At 41.2% G+C, this 17,243-nt stretch overlaps 1 protein-coding gene across 3 annotated transcripts in view; it reads right to left on the reverse strand.

The window, feature by feature from the left end:
- FXR1 (FMR1 autosomal homolog 1) overlaps positions 1-14,607 on the reverse strand; it is a 33,242-nt gene extending 18,635 nt beyond the window's left edge. For all 3 annotated transcript variants that reach the window (XM_014254394.2, XM_005525060.3, XM_005525059.3), the window contains exons 1-3: positions 14,461-14,607; positions 4,998-5,050; positions 994-1,087 (exon numbers count right to left, since the gene is read on the reverse strand). In XM_014254394.2, coding sequence (XP_014109869.1) covers positions 994-1,087; positions 4,998-5,050; positions 14,461-14,511 — 198 coding nt within the window. In that variant the 5' untranslated portion in view covers positions 14,512-14,607. The remainder of the gene's footprint in view (positions 1-993; positions 1,088-4,997; positions 5,051-14,460) is intronic.
- Positions 14,608-17,243: the final 2,636 nt, after the last annotated feature.

The raw sequence follows: 17,243 nt of genomic DNA on the forward strand, positions 1-17,243 counted from the left end.
CTTTGAGGGCAATTCCTCAGTAAATTCAAACACTGTCTTCAAATTGGAAGTCCACTCATAGAACTAACTTCACAATTCAGATTTTTGTTTTGTCCTTGGCTTACTTGATAAACCAAGGACTACTGAAATGAACCAAGTCATCACATGACTATATATTCCATATTAAAAAACACTACCAAGTTAATGCACGATCAGATAAAGAACAGAGGACTTCTGAAACCCAGTTTTCTCATCCTTAAGTTCCATTTGCTCCTCATACACTTCTGATAGGTCAGAGTCATTTGCACACAACCTGAATGAGTTTTACAACAGCAAGGAAGTAGAAAATAACCCTCTACATATAACCTCTAATAAAGGCAACATATTTTAAACAAAGGAAGAGAAAAACCCAGCACCTATGCTACATTTTTTTCTTAGATTAGTTGCCCATAAGTATGACAGAATCCTCAGGAACGGAAATTCATTACTTTGATTTTAAGGACAAGTACAGAAAAAAACCCAGAAATTAAACTGAATCACTCATGATACTACAATGAAGAGGGAACAGAAAATGCATATTTTGATTTCTGGATTTAATACATCACTTCTATTAACACTTTCTCTCTATAGAACACTGTAATTTACACAATTTCATACCAGACTGTACCAGACATTTCATCTGAGTTAAAACTCTTATCAGAGGAGCTTTATTACATCTTCATATCAAAGATTTGTAAGACTTAACATTCCAGGTCAAAAAAAGAAAACTGCCTACATTTTGTGTCAAAATTAAAACCTTCTCAGCTATTTCAAGTTTTAGATTTTGAAAAAATTTCCACTGGCAGTTTTGTGGGAAAACCGAAATGTCACAGCTTCACTGAAATTCTAATAAACTCATGTGTAGAGACTTGCTCCATTTTAAACCTTCACCTTGGTAATGCCCTCACACCCCTCACCACTGCCTGGAACGAACAATCAGTTCCAGACCAGGACAGCTTATGAGCATTTACTCACCTCCACCTCATCTCCTTCACCAATTTCTTTCTTGATATCAGGGGGTGGTGGTAATCTGACTTCATTGAAGGGCACCTGGCGCTCTGGTTGCCAACTGGAAGGTAAAGAAGCATTACACATTAATTCTCAATTTTTCCCATTGTTTTCTTCGTTTTAATTTTGGAATTCTGAGTTTCATTAAAATTCATTCTTTCATGAGGTCTGTTCCCTTGCATATAGGCAGAGGAACAACATAATCATGACAAGACAAGACAAAAGAAGTATCTGAGGAGATATTTAACAACAAAATTTTTAAATTAACTGAATAATTTAACTAAGGGCTTTCATAAAACCTCAGTAAAAGATATTATATGATGCAGTTAACACTCCTACTGCTCAAGTCATAGAGCCCTTATACATATTTAAGCTCAGCTTTGCAGTCTACTATGGGGTTCATCCATTTCTCCGCCTCATATTTAACATTTCAACTGCTTACCACTGAAGTTTTATGTATTTCAGGAAAATCTGAGCCTAATCTTTAACAAAACTTTCCACCTGCAAACTTGCTGATGTTCCCCAGTAACAGGTTCAGATCAAAACATCTTTACATCTGCTTATCAATACCAATTATTCTAGTGTATTTTATGAAGACAACGGGAGCAATTAAATTCACTGTGTTCCCCTGAAATTCGTTCTTCTTCTACTCTGTGAATGTCATAGAATGCCATCAGCTGTTCCTCACTCTTAGTCAGAAATCTGACTAAAGGCTCTACAAAGGTTCAAATAAAAAAACAAGAAAAAGACTCTTCAAAAAAAAAAACTTATTAATTTGGAATATCTGAGGGACTTCTAATGGTATCTGTCAAAGCATTGCAACATCCATCCTTTCTGCCCATCTGATTCACTTTAGAACCAACAGAATCAGAACCAACCAATTTGTAACAGTAAGGATTCCTGCAAGTCATTTGCTTTGCTGACTTTTAATAACCTGCAGCCAGAGCAGCCTGTGTTAATAGTACAAGTCTGAGCATAAGGAGCAAAGGGCACGTCTGCAACTTCCTAGATGAGACAATGGATACATTAACATTTGCTCTGAAACAACAGCTTACACTCAAATACCTCAATGAATTAAGACGTTACATATCATATAGTTTTGATCTAGATACTATAATAAATTTTTTCTTTTAATTATAGTTTGATAAACAACAAAAATGCATGAGGATTACTACTGAGGTGCTGGAACACATTCAGAGAAAGACAAAGAAGCTGGTGAAGTGTCTGGGGCATAGATCTGTTGAGCAGCAGCTGAGGCAGCTGGGGGCAGGCTCGCCCTGGAGAAAAGGAGGCTCAGAGGGACCTGAGAAGGAACAGTGACAAGCTGTGTGTGCCAGGGAGGTTTAGACTGATAGTAGGGAAAATTTCTTCACTAAAAGGGTGGTCAGACATTGGAATGGGCTGTCCAGGAAGGTGGTGGAATCTCCATTCCCAGAGGTGGTCCAAGGTCACATGGATGTGGCACTTCCAGAGTGGTGAACACCATGGTGCAGGCCTCACAGGTGGACTTGATCTCAGAGGATCAAGTGTCAGCCTTCCCCAGCCTTGAGGATTCTATGACATGGATAGCTTTTGTTTAGGCTGGAAGGTGTTTCAGCCACAACATGTTAATTAAATCACATTCTATTTCTGAGAAATGGTGAAGGGGGCTGACAAAAACATTCAGCTGCAGTTAAAATGTCCTTTCTGCAAATGTAACAGTTACTGATTTCACAGTTTGGGATTTTCACCTCCAGTGAGGAAGTGCACAGTGGAAAAGTGCACAGAAGGCTCAGCTCTCAGAATATGAGTCCAGATTTTGGTGGCAAAACATTTTAAGTCCAGAATTGAAGTACCTCACTGGTGAAATGCAAACCAAGATGTTTTAAAAAATTACTTGTGATGGGATACAAACTACCTACCAAGACAATCTGACAGAACTGATGCCTAAGCTACAGAGCAAACATCACAAAAAAGGGAGGTTCCTGCTTCTTACAACACAGTAGCCTCTCCTTCAATTCAGCTGCTTCAAACTCCAATGAGCCTCTATGAAACTGTACCTCAAGATCCAATTTTCCATCCAACAGTAATAGAAGTTTCCAGTTCCCGAAGCTTCTGCATTTGTTCCTTGCTTCCTTACCCTCAGAAAATGTCTCTTAAAAGAACTAAGGCTACCTGCCCAGAGACTGAGCACTGCTATGGTCACAAAATCATCATTAGTGCTGGTACACTTAACTTTGGGAACCTACCAATAGCTGTAGATAAAGATTGGCTAACAATAGCAGAAAATGCAAAGTGACAGTTTTGACTGCCTATTGTGGGGTAGATGTGTGTATTTGTTAGTTATAATCACTATCACAACACTTGATGCTCTCAACAGGACACTTGCCAATTTTGGTTCCACTAAAGCCCTTATGAATTTAACTCCATAAAAAGCATACAAATTGATCAGATTTACGTCACAGAATAATTTGACTGTGTACACACTTCCTGATCAGATCTATTTTTAGTCAACAGAACACTCTACATATGCTGCAGCCCATCCTTTTTGAACTATGGCTGCTACCAGACTTTCTGTAGAACACAGATAATATGGATACAAAACACTAGAAATGGATTTGCCAACAATTCAACTCCCCCTGTGAACCCCTGGCAGTTCCATTAGCTTACTTGGTTTCTGACATCAAAGTATGTATTTTAAATGCAAAGAGAAGTAATTACTTTTCTTTAGAAATATATGGACGTTGAAGATTAAACTCATGATTTGTCACATCTTCTTAGTCCATGGATAGAATGAAGCATTTAACTTTTTTTTGTTTGCTGGGTTTTGGGGTGAGGGTATGAAAACCTAGGAAACAGTAACAGATTCCATAACAACCTCAGTGTTAGTACAAATTACAGTTGCCACCTCAACTTTCTAAATTTCTTCATAAAAGAAGGACTAGAAAGCATAGGTTAGAAAGAAAAAAACACTGTGTTTTGCAGGGTAAGCCCCAGGATTATTTATGTGTCCGCCTCAAGGATTTCTTTTAACACACGTGTAAATGTACATACACACCTGGAATTACATCAGCAGGATTATAAATACTGTTTAGAAAGACACACTTGCACACTCCCTAGCATTACCTTTATTACCCAGCAATCTTTCTTCAAGAAAGGCTCAAAGACTAATCTACAGGTTAGAGCTGGCAAAGGTTATAACCATTTTCACAACAAAAGGTGACATATTTTATAGGATCTCCACCTAGTAACTGGAAGGGAAACAGGAAAGAGGATGTAGCTCACAGAGTATTTGGAATTAGCACTGGAATCTCCCATAATCCACAGTGTTATCAGTCAGAATGCTGAAAAGGTACTCATTTGTACTTTACGAACCCAAGGATTAGCCTTGGCTTGCCACTACAAGCTCCCAGCAGCACTGCTGTGTTTATATATTAAATGAAATGGCCCTCATGGATAATTCTTTTTCAAGATTTGCTAACAGATTTGCACTCTTTTTCCACTCAAAAACAATAGGTCTTTTTACTGGATATATATGTATATTTATCCTCCTAATAGTTAAAAGAAAAAAATCACCATCGGCATATTTTTACTTCTCTCTGGTTGAGAATACTGATCAGCATTCCAGAGAGTAGACACAGAATTGCTCATTTGAGTACTTTGTTATTTTCCATCTTTTCCTGATTTTAAGTAAGAGTATCAAACCTGTGCCACTGATTCCTATGTTAATTAAATTTGAATGTCACATCTATGGGCATCACTAAAGATACCAAAGAATGTACAGGACTGTGTAACTGATGAACTGGATTCTGATACAGATTCAAGAAGGCAGCTCATGGAAGCTGAACAGAATAGTAAGCCTGTACTTCTAGAACTATATCTAATGAAATCTGCTTCCTCTTAAAGGCAAAACAATTAAACAAAAAAATAGCAAAAGTAAAATCTGAAATAACCTAATATTGAAATAATCATTTTAAAAATAAAATACTTACTTGTTTTCAAATACAACTGTGAGGGAGTCCTCATGAACATCTTTGATAAATCCCTAAAACAAAAACATTTTTGTTACAAAAATGCATGTGAAATCAAAAAGGCAGCAATTTCAGTACAGCCTGAACCTGAGCCAAGACCACCACTAACACCAAGGTTCCAATCTCAGAAAGCTCCAAGACACACTCCCACTCTTTGCACGAGGTTGCTGATATTCTTAGCTGGCTATTCCAAGACATGCGGAGCAGGGACTGCTCAAATCTGACCAGCTGATGTACAACTGAACCCACTACCAAGAGTTTCTTACTCTATTCACAGGTGTGCACAGGTGTTTTACAGGAACAAAATGAGAGAGATCCAGGCAAGGACAGTTATTCCAATAGCTGTGCACAGCACTATTTGCTTCACTGGTGTTCCTCCCAGCACAAACTGAATCCTAAACTGTCCCCCTGAACAGTCCAGCAGCCAGTTTGTATCACATTTGGCAGTAGAGGCTGCCACACAACCAGTTATGGTATCATCTTTCAGGTACTAAATTGGGGACTGGATGAGGCCAAATGCCTGTAGGACCTCCCAGGAAAACGAAGAGAATACCATATTTCATGGTATTTTTGTGCTTACATTTAGGGGGCATTCATTATACCAAAAACTTAGAAACAAAGATCAACCTCACAAGGTTATACCCAAGTATCCATGCAGAAATTAAGATGCTACACTTCTTGATTAAGGAGCGTAGCCATGCTGGAAAAAAATAAAATAAAATAAATAAATAAACAAGAACACTACTCCTGCCTTTGCTCCAGCCCAAGCAGAGGTGGTCAAGGAGGACCCTGCAGTTTTAAAGGAGTAAGAAAGCATAGCTATGTTAAGAGAAAGAAGTTCCAGGAAATCTACTGAATGGATTATATCCATTTAAGAAACTGCCAGCTGAGGAAGACGAAGAACATATCAGCTGTGCAAGGAGCAACCAGCCCACAGAAGTATTATGTGTCAGCTCAGGCAAAGATAAATTTTGACACAGTAGATCCCTCCATGTAATGACAGACAGTAAAGGAGCCCACACTGACAGCTGGCTGCAAAAGGCCTATAAAAACAAATCTCCTTTTACCTGAGCTCATACTCGGCCAATGCTCTGAAAGCATTTGCTCAAAACCTGCTTTTCTGCTCCTCGAGCTTCCCTCAAACCCATCTGTCAGCAACACAAAAGACTGGTTCTAGCAGAAAGCATACCGGTAACCCTCAACAAAGCAGGTCACCAAAAGTCATCTTGTTGAACCACCTAGTGTGCTCCTAATAAAATAAACCCTCTCGAAGGCCATCCTGCCACTGCAAGAGGAAAGCAGGCAAATCTCCTTCTTTGAAAGGTAAGCAAGTGAAACAGTTGAGAGTAAACCACACCCAGAATCAGGGACTTTCAGTTTCAAGGAAACTAGATGGAGTATAAAGTTATGTCTGTTTAAACATGCAAAGAGCATACAAAATTCTACTGCCTAAAGCATGGGTAAGCCAGCAACAGATATAAAGCAGAACTTCTACCAAATTTATGCTACCAACAGTTCCCTTCAAATGTATCCCAGCAAGGGGACAAATTAAAGCAGCATACAGTGCAGGAAATAGGAGTTTTTCTACTACAATTCATCCAAACTCTATACAGGGACAAAACACTGAAGTCACAGCACTGAGAAACAACCTCATGCAGTCCAGCATTCTGCTTCATGACAACTTATCAACAGACAGTAGTATTTACAGGGAGAGATTAACTCCCTACTAGAGACAGCCATTTATCTGCAATCCAAGAGTCTGTGATTCAATACTAGTCTCTGCCTCATTACGCTACTTTATTTCATAGCTGAACCTGGTCTTCTATTCCTGTTGTGTTCTCACAGTACTCAATGTATTTCTAAGGTCAGCCTGTAGTAGCTAAAAATTTATTCTGCAGAACTGAATTCAGTTCTTTCCTTTGCTGAAAAGCACAACTTCAGTATCAAGAGAGATTCCAATTCAGGTACCATAAAATATCTGATTAACATTCAGAACTTAATGCTCTTTAGAGTTAAGAGAGTCATGAATCCACTGAGGACAGATTTCATTAAGATGACAAAAGAAGTGCAAAAAAGGAATCCAACTGCAATGACTTTTGAAGATTTAAGACAATTAGCCCATTACCAGGTGAAGTGTGGGTTTCTGTGTAAGGTACAGACAGGTTTAATAGTCACAACCAATTTTCAAGCTAAGGTCCCACTGAAGAATGCCAAAGCTGAAGTGGAACAGGAATGCAGAGATATGGCTCTCAACAGACCAACAGCTGACACTGCGCAAACGTCAGCTGCATAAACAGAAACACTGGACAATTTTTAATAAAACCCAAAGTACAAATTCCAACAAAGAGTCTGTACATTTTACAACACCATGCGGGTTTCAGGAACTCCTTCACGGACGGAAGTCTTTCAGTTCAAAGTGTGCACACTGCTCTTCCCTCCCACAGGAGAATGTAATGCAGACTCACTGCTGGCAGACACGTAGGCAGCAACTGCCTTGGAATTACCTGCGCAGCTTTTTCACTTGGTATTCCCAAACTCTTCCACTCCCTAGTATAATCCAGCATAACATCTATCAAGTGTTCACTTCAGGTCACATTTGCACATATGTAAAGTATCAAATAAAATTACATGACTATTAAATAATTTTATTGTTGTGAGGCATGAAAAAAGTCTGATTAGAATGTAACTGTATACAATTACTTCTGATTATCAATTTCTCTACAGCTGTGGGGATGAGATCACATTTACAGCAACTGAAATACAGAAGTCTATGAGGTATTATGGACTGTATGGTCTATTTTTAATAAAACTAGAAATAATGAAAATTCAATATGGCTTTTAAATAGTTTTATTGGAAAATATTTAATTACTATCATGAAGGACGTCAGAAGTATCATTAGAGTATTTCCTGAAAGCAAAACTTCCTGCATATGACTTTCCCACCTTCAACCTCACCTATACACTTTATCAGCTGTCACTTACAACTTCCAGAAAAAAACAGAAAGATTTCATGCATGTCAGGATGAGATTTAGTTTCGTCTTTAAAGAGGTCTTCATAGAGCATATGATAACTAAATTAAAAAAAAAAAAGGTTTTACCAAAAAACCTGTGACATTATGGCATTTCACAATACAAAACAGACATTGTAGTAAATCCTATAAATTCACAAGGATTTCTACAGAAGAGGTGTGATGAACATAAAACAGAAAACAAAATAACCTGGTTTTCAATTAGGGAGTTTTGAAGGAGTTCTTTATTTGTGAGGTAACCTATATAAATAGATTAGCACTTGTCATGCCTGATACTGTATCAAAAACATTCTCTACTAAATTAAGTAATGATCCCTCACCTCAACTTTTGCTCTAATGAACAATGTACTCCTTCACTGAAATTTAATTTAGCAGTGTTGCCTAAGACAGACAATGCCAGTTTCTAAGTGTGAAAAGCTCTAACATATTATTCCATGTACCGCAGGAGACAAGGCAGAGCTACCAGGAGACCACCAAACACATCCTCAATAAATACAGTGGCATCAAAAAGAGCAAGGAATTGCAGTACCAGCAAGTGAGCTTACACATAACCTTTGTGTTTTGTAACACACACAGATCTGCAGAGGGCAAAAGGGGAAGAAAAATTGACATGACTTCATCTTGCCAGACCTCTGATTCGGCCTCTGCAGATACTGGTGTCAGTCACTCCGTTTGTGCTGTGAGCTGCATCTCTGGCAGTCCATGTATGCCCTGGCTGGAGCAGCCCCGCTCAGGAGGAGCAGGAGACTGTACTGTACTATGAGCTATTAATGTCCTGCTGGCTCCACAGGATCCTGGGCTCAGACCTGTCTCTGCCACTCACTTGGCAGGAGCTGGGCTCCCAACACCAGCACCTGCAGAGGGACAGGATGGGACACCCAGGGAATCTCACCTGGGGCTGGACAGAGTGTGCAGGGTGAACCATGGGGCAGGAAACTCTCAGCCAACCTTTTGCACCAAAATCACTGCAGCTGAGACTTCCTCATTTCGTAACAGACACCCACACCCACTCTTTCCCTTTTACCTGGGTTTTGCTCATGGATTTAGGATTAGGATCTGCTGATAACATAAACGGATCAAGACTTACTGAAGTGCCCTTACAGTGAACTGTATGTCTGTGTATATGCACACACACAACTATTTTTTTTAGAAGTCCAATTCTAGGCAAGTCACAAAATCTGTAAAACAAGTAGATGCAATCCAAGTTCCCTCTATATCCTACATTCTCTAAGTTTATCTGATCCCCACGTAGGGTGATCCAATCTAAAAATGAGGTACTGTTAGTTTAGCTGCAAACTTTCTTTCCAGGGACAGCCACTGTGCTGGCCTTTGAGTCACACATACCTGCACACTAAAACTGTATTAATATCACCATACCCACTGCTGAGCCAATTTCAAACAGCAAACACTTCGGCATCTGGTACCACAGACTGTTGCTGAACCAGTGCCATAAAGGTCAAGCAGCCTATACCAATATATCCAATTACCAAGTCTTTCACTCTTTTTCACATACAAGAACCCTTGGTATTTCTAACTAACACTGAAACACAACTGTTTCATATAACAAACACATGAAATAATTATTGCTAAAGGATGTATCTCATGCTGAGCCCCCAAGGGAAACAAAAAGAAAATTAAGCAAACAAAAGAAACTTGTAAATAATCAAACCACTTGACAAGAAGGTCTGTACTTAGTATTATTTTAAGTTATTAGCTGCACCTGTTTATACATGGAACTGATAAAAGCAAGCAGCTGTGGCTTACTGCAAAACAACCACCACAAGCAGGTATCAGAAAAGAAAAATATCCTGAACTATCATATCAGTTTTAACAAGCATAGTTTAATTTATGACATTACTGCTGATTTCCATCCACAATTACATGCAAATTCAAGTGCTGTTCTGACAGTTGCCTCAGCACTGAATTTGGGCTTACTTACTGCTTTGGGCTTACTCATGGAAGTCTCAATGACTCATTTCTTACGCTGGTTTCTTCATCTGCATCCTCCAAAAGGGCAAAACTTCTGGAAGACATCCTCCACTGATCATGCACCTCAGCAGTCAATAACCACTCCCTCTGGCATCCCCCTTCTATCAGCATAAAAGGCTCAACCAAACAGCTCAGCAACAGTAACTACAGCTACTTCTTGCAAGACTCTACACAACTTTCAACTAATCGGGAACAACTTTAAAATGTTTAAAATTTCTCACCCATATAGATGTAGGGCTATATGTAATAAAAAAATGCTGACAATTATAACACAGTTAAGATCTTTAAAGAAAAAACCAAAGGTCATTCTAGTTACAGTTTGCTGGTGTAACAATGTGTAAGCTACATTCTTAATGACAATTTCCTACTTTAATAACCATCAAGCTAAAAAACACTCAGAGCAACTCAAGCTGTTTGCAAAGCCACTAATTAAAAATTTTAAGAAAAACTTAAAAAAATAATTGTACTTTTATTGATGCATAAACCTTCACTCCCACAGAGTTGCTCATCAAGCTTTGGCTCAACATGCGGAGAAATGGTGTGTACTTGTCATTCATCATTTTTTCCCCTTAGTAATATTTTGGCTTGTGTCTGCCTTGAGGCCAATGCCAACTCCTGCTACCAGCATTTTGCTTAGTCCTGTTACCAGAACAACTGCACCTCTTGAAAGAGGAACAGGCCAACAAGGAAGCACTTCAGAACCTGTAAATTAAGGGTTGAGTTCCATTTTAATTCATGGGTTTTTTTTTTCCCTTGCATAATCTAAACAGCTACAACTGTAGAACTTAAAGAAACAGAAGGGCCTGCAGCACACCAGAGCCCATTTTCCAGCAGAGCGAAGTCTCTAGCAGGAAGTACACAACGGATCTTCCAGAGTTGTTCAAATGCCACTGACTCAGAGGAATTGATCTGATGTTCAGTTCATGTACCTTGGTCTTACTGTAAGGCCCAACCTATTTCAGGGAAGCTGAGGTGGGAAATCATGAATAATGTGCATCACCAGGGTTCTTAATCTGCATAAATGAGCACATAAAGACTGATGGAGATACTGAGTAAAACTGATGTTTTTGTCTGGTTCTTCCAAGACCCTCTACAACTGGCAGGTCCAGAAGTAATGACACAAATGGGAAAATGGGAATTTCTGAATGAATGTCAGGAAAATTTTTTTTTTCTTTTTTTTTTTTTTTTTTACTGAGAGTGACTGAGGAGAAGCATGGGTTGTTTGGGAAGTTGTAGCGTTTCCATCCTCACAGATACTCAAAAGCCATCTGGATAAGGAGAACTGGCTCTAGGTGGCCTTACCCGAGCAGGTGAACTCCCACAGTCTCTGCCAGCCTCAGACATCTGTGATTCTGTGAATTACTTCATCTTAATGACACAGTGAACCATCACCCTGAAAACACTGCAGGCAGACCAAGACAAGGCCGGGAGTATTCAGCTTTCACTCTCTTCAACACATTCAGAAACCAAAGAAATCCAAGTATTTTTGACCACTCATAAAATAAAGTCCATTCTAATGTCCCAAAGACGAAAAGTTTCCTGCCAGCTAATCCTCAACTAGAAAGCATCTCTACTCAAAGGAAGCCCTGACAGCACCTTTAATTTACGCAAGCTCATAACGTTCTTCAGCAACCTTGTCTGTTTGCCCCTGTTCCACAGCACAAATCCCATTTTTCAGAAGCCCATAACCATTTCAAGCCCCATCAGTGCCATCTGTTCTCCAAAGACAATGGGTGCTCAAAATTATGATATATGCAAAGTCTTCCAAGCTGCAGGAAGTGGCTAAACACTGGCTCTGCTGTGTAATGGTTGAGAACCTGGCATAAAATATAACTGATGTCCTGTTCTCCAGATTACATTACTTCTTTAAAGCAAACAGACAAAAAAAAACCAAAAAAAACCCACACAAATTAATTTGGTGATTTAGATATACAAGTTTAAAATTAGATCATAATATGCTTCCTCTTACAATTTTTTTTTTAAATTACCTTGGATTTGCCATAACTGCCCACTGATACATGAAAACTCAAAATGCTTTTCATGATGTATGAATTTTAATAAAGAATATTAATTTTTCATACCAATTTATTGCAAACATAGTGTATACATATCACATGTGTTCTTCCTGCACTTAGGAAGAATCCTCTGTTAAAACTGAAGAGCAATTCTTAGAGGAACTAAAGAAACTTTATAATAAAGAGTACCATTTACCATGGTCATACCTCTACTAAGTACTGAAAACCCACTATAATGCTCTAACAGATTTAACCACTGCATTTGTTCTATTGCACCTAAGTTGCACATCATAGTAATAACTCATTAAAATAAAATCTCTCATGTTATTGTTTACATAATTATTTTCATTTTTATCTCTGTTGGATCTTTCTGATCTCATTTATCTGGGTTTATGCTGTGCTAATTAATCCAAAATTTAGACTGTCCTAAAGGTAAACCTCAAATCTCACCCCATCTTACAAATTTTGCTTTTTCTCTTCAGAAAACTGTTGACACCTTCCATAGAATATCACACAGCTTAGAAAAGATGAGCCTCTTCTCATTACCTTGCAATGATCAATGCTACTGGTGCCCAAAATAGGACACTTCCTAAAAGAGACTGACACACCTCTTTGCTTTAGGTCACTTTAAACAGCAAGTGACCTAGGAGTGTTACCTAGTTCCAAAATAAATGCAGAACCTCTGCCTTCCTCAAGAGTAAGACTCACAAAATGGAGTCCCTGACACACACACTTCACTGCATTTAGCTCACAAGAATAATCTTTTAAAATTCTGCTTGTTTGAATGATTTGGTTCGGGTCTTTTTTTATGGGGGTTGTTTTTCCCCCTCTCCATTAACAGTGGATTACTCTGAGTTGGGGCTTTGATCACTGTGCATCCAATCATTCTAACCTTCCTTCATCCACCATGAAGATGCCATCGCTGGACTTAATCCCCACTTCATTGATCTCAAAGCCATTATGCCATTTTTAATTAAAACTTCTGCTTTTTTAAGTCACTGTCCACAGGGCTAAAACATGATGGTGCTAATCCAAAGCTGATAATTCTTGCTGATTTAGGAGGAGATGTCATCCTCACAGATTTTAAATCAGACTTATTGTAGCAAATTCCATGCACACAAACCCCTTCAGTCCAAAAATTCTGCACACCTCATACTCCCATGTGTCTGACACTCCTCTTAAGCAGAACAGCAACTGATCCATAATTTGGAAAGCTGTCCAAGATCACAAGGTATAAACTGGAAAGCTAAGAAAAATGTTTCCAAATTCTGGGCTTCTTAATGCTCAGGGGGAAAAAAAAAGAATTCTATTTAGGATCATCCTGTTCTAGACGCAAATGATTCTGATGTGGGTTTCGGTGTGATATGTCAGGTTCAACAAAAAAATTATCCACTGTATAAAATTTATTACCTACTCATTTTGGTAAAAAAATTTCAGAGGGTTTCCTACTAGGGATGCAGTTTATCCCACTACATTCTTTCCTCATATGAGTATCTCCCATTTGTCTTGGCCAGTCGAAAGAACTAACTCCTGAAGTCAGCTGGTTACAATCCCTTACACCCAACTGCCTCTACATACTGTACAGTCACCACGATTCCCAAGCCAAATCCACAGCTGCACACAGGAAATTCTGAAGGGGGGAGGGGGAATCAAACGGGACAGCCCCACACCAAGTGCAGTATTGCCTGTGCAATGCCACAGTGTGCATGTGGCTAGGCACAATAGCTGAAGAGAGTCCCGAGATTAAATCCTCCCAGAACACAGCCACACTGCGTGCTCACAATACTGGCTGGAATCAGCCCTTCTGGAGAGGAAGACAGGAGCCTACTGCCATAAAAAGAGCTGGGATTCTTAAACATCTGAAGCCAGGCTTAAGGGAAAATGACTGACAGGCAACAGCTGAGCGTATTCTGCATTGATCCTGTACCATCCTGACATTCCAGGGAGGGTGATGGTGAAGGAAGATTTCTGAAGGCATAAATAAACTCCAAATCTTTAAAAAAATTAAATTATTTAAAACATTTTAAAATCATTATTATCGCCCCGGTTCACCCCATCCCATCCAAAAGCCCCTGCATCTTCTAACACCAAATCCCCCTACACACCCACCCTTCCCAAAATGAAGGCTCAGGGAATCCCCGCGCAGCGCATCTGCTCCCCCCGGCCCCGCCAGCGCTCTGCCTTCCCCACACGCGAACCTCCCCTGCGCGCAGCCCTCAGCAGCCTCGTCACCGCCGCCCCCCCGCCGCTCCTTCCCCGCTCCGCTCCATCCCTGCCGCCCCCGGCCCCGCACCCCCCGCACCTTCCCCGCTCACCGTCCCCTCCCCCGCGGCCCTTCGGCCCCGGCCCCGCGGGGCGCAGAGCCGCCCGCGCCGCCCCCGCCGCCGGTACCTTGTAGAAGGCCCCGTTGGAGCCGCGCACTTCCACCGTCAGCTCCTCCATGTTGGGGCCGCAAAGGACGCCGGGACGAGCTTCTAGAAACTGTCACCGCGGGGGGAGCGCGACGCCCGCCCCCTCCGCCCCCCGCCCGCCGGGCCGCGCCTCCGGCCCCTCCTGCTGCTCCCGGCGGGCCGGAGCGGAGCGGAGCGGAGCGCGGCGGGCCCTGCGGGGAGGGCTGTCCGCCGCCGGCGGAGCGGGGCGGTCTCTGCGGGAGGGGCTCCCGGGAAGGGCTCCCCGCCGTTATCTCCCCGCCCGCCGGCGCGGGGCTGAGGGGGGAGCGCGGGTGCGGCCGCGTGAGCGGGGCGGCGGTCGCTGCGTGCGGAGACAATGCGGTGCGGGGCGGGCCGCGCTTTGCAATGAACGCCGCTCAAAAGGCCGCGCCCGAGGGGGCACCTTTGGCTCCTGAGCCACCGCCCGGGGCGCTTAAGATAGTAGCCGACATCAGCCCCCGCCTCGGCTTTGTCCCTCAAGGAGCGCCAGCCCCGGGGCGGGCGCCCTGCCCCGCCCTGCTCACGCCCCGCCGGGGCTGCCCTGCCTGCCCCGTGTGCTGCTGCCGACAGAAACAATAAAAAATAAAAAATGCCTGGTGTGCTGGCCCTCGCAACACGCTGGGACGCGAATTGTGCTATGAGCTGGATGCTCACATAAGCTTAGTCATGCAGAGCCTGATGAACGGCCTGTACCTGTGCCAAATCCATGTGTTTTTGCAATAGTTTTAAATACAGAACCATAAAATCATTCCGGTTGGAAGGGACCATAAGGATAATAAAATTCAGCTGCCAACCCAGTACCACTGTGACCCCTAAACTACATCACCCAGCACCAGATCAAAATGCCTCTTGAACATCTCCAGGGATAGTGACCACCACCTCCTTGGACCACTGTTCCAATGCCTAACTTTCCTAACCATGACATTTTATTTTCTGTTATCTAATCTGAATCTCCAATTCCAGCCTAAGGCTATTTCAATACAAATGCTCTTCCTGCTGATCTTTCTCATTGGGCGTCAGACCCAAATGACCAGGAGTCCATGATGATATTTTACCCATCAGATGTTTTCATTTTTAGTTTCTTCATGTTAATCTTGTGCCGGTTGTAACCATGTCTGTCAGACAGGTGAGGATTTTTGGACAATACAGGCCAAGTGTTGAGAAATCTGGGTGCTGGGTAAAAATGGTCAAAATGGTCAAAGAAAGTGTGGCAGTGGCTCTTGGGGACATGGCTTAGTGGTGAACAAGGCGGTGCTGGGTTGATGGCTGGACCTGAAGATCATGAAGGTCTTTTTCAACCTCAGAGATTCTCTATGGTTCTGATGTGCCATAACTGAAGGACAGATGGGTTCAACAGCATGAATGTTTTTTCCCATGCTGTGTGCATGAATATTCCTAGTCTTGCATAATATTTATTCCACATAAATTTTGGAGGGTACCTTTTATTCTAAATTTTGTTTTAATCTTTACCAATTACCCACAACTTATTCTATCCATGGTGCTAAGACCACACATGGGCAAGAGAGCCCTTCTTGAATAAAGGTTCCTCATTTCCTGTTGGCAGAGGCCACTCAGGATTTTACAGGATAAAGGAACCAGATAATATGAAGCAAACAGTTGTGCTACAAAAATTCTATGCCGAAAGTTTTCATCGTCCCAAGATTGAATAGACTGAAGCTCGTTTATTCAGCTACCGAGACACAGAGTCTCATTGTCAACTGCTAAAAAAATGGTGCCTCAGGTTAAAAACAAACCAGAAATAAAGTATGCATGAGCTGCTGTCCTTAGGAATAAAAAGAGGATGTGGATAAGAAAAAAAAAAGAAATTATACCAAAATGTGTGAGGTGCCTGGGTGTCCACATTTGCAGAACTGGGGGACAGTTCTGGGCTTTAGTGATAACAAGGGCTGGCTTGAGCAAATGCAATCTGCATCTGAATTTGCCTGATAAAGTTTGTTTTTCTGGAAGTGAGGATGATAGTGGTTAAAGGGACAGGGTTGTTTGCATGTTAATTTTGAAGCAGACTGCTGTGCCTGGGTTAAATGGGGGTAGAAAAGTACTTTAGCAGGTTGTGGGCCATAATAATTTTCAGCAAATCAGCCTGTTCTAAGTTTAGTTTTCATTGAATGTAAATTATGAGTAGCTACTAAGTTAAATTGCTTTAAACATTTACTGAAATAAGAAAAGGGAGGATCCAGATTCAAGAACTCAATAATTCCTCTAATAGTAGCTACTTAATTTTTTTCATCAGACTTTGTAAGGTTTCATTTTCATTTCATTTTTTTTGGTTTCATTTTGCAACACCCGCAGTGAAACTGCAACTTTCATTTCCTAGAGCTGCTGTGGTCCAGAAGATACTTTGGGTAAATCTGGTTGAACCATTCTCTGTCCTCTCTGAAAACTCTACAGCTCAGGAGGGAGGGCAAGCTGAATCATGCCAGAGGGACACTAAATCAGAAGTTGCAGGATTCTGTATCCTTAGGACCCTGGGTTGGAAAGAGCAGAAAAATGGTTCCCTTATTTGAGTGAGCAAAACAAAGGGTGAAGCATTAAACACTGAAGGATTAGGATGTTGTCATCAAATACATCAAGGCACACAGAGGGAATAATGATCCATGGGAGACTGAGCCTGTAAAAGACAGAAAACATGACTAGCAGAAAGACTCCCCAAAAGGTATAGACTGACTATTAATTGACTTAGTCTGGAAAGAAGTTTACAATGGGAGATTGAAGAATTTTCTGGAA

Source organism: Pseudopodoces humilis, chromosome 11 (genome assembly GCF_049639895.1).
Source record: "Pseudopodoces humilis isolate 2021_Gansu_Grassland_sample_001 chromosome 11, ASM4963989v1, whole genome shotgun sequence".
NCBI lineage: Eukaryota > Metazoa > Chordata > Aves > Passeriformes > Paridae > Pseudopodoces > Pseudopodoces humilis.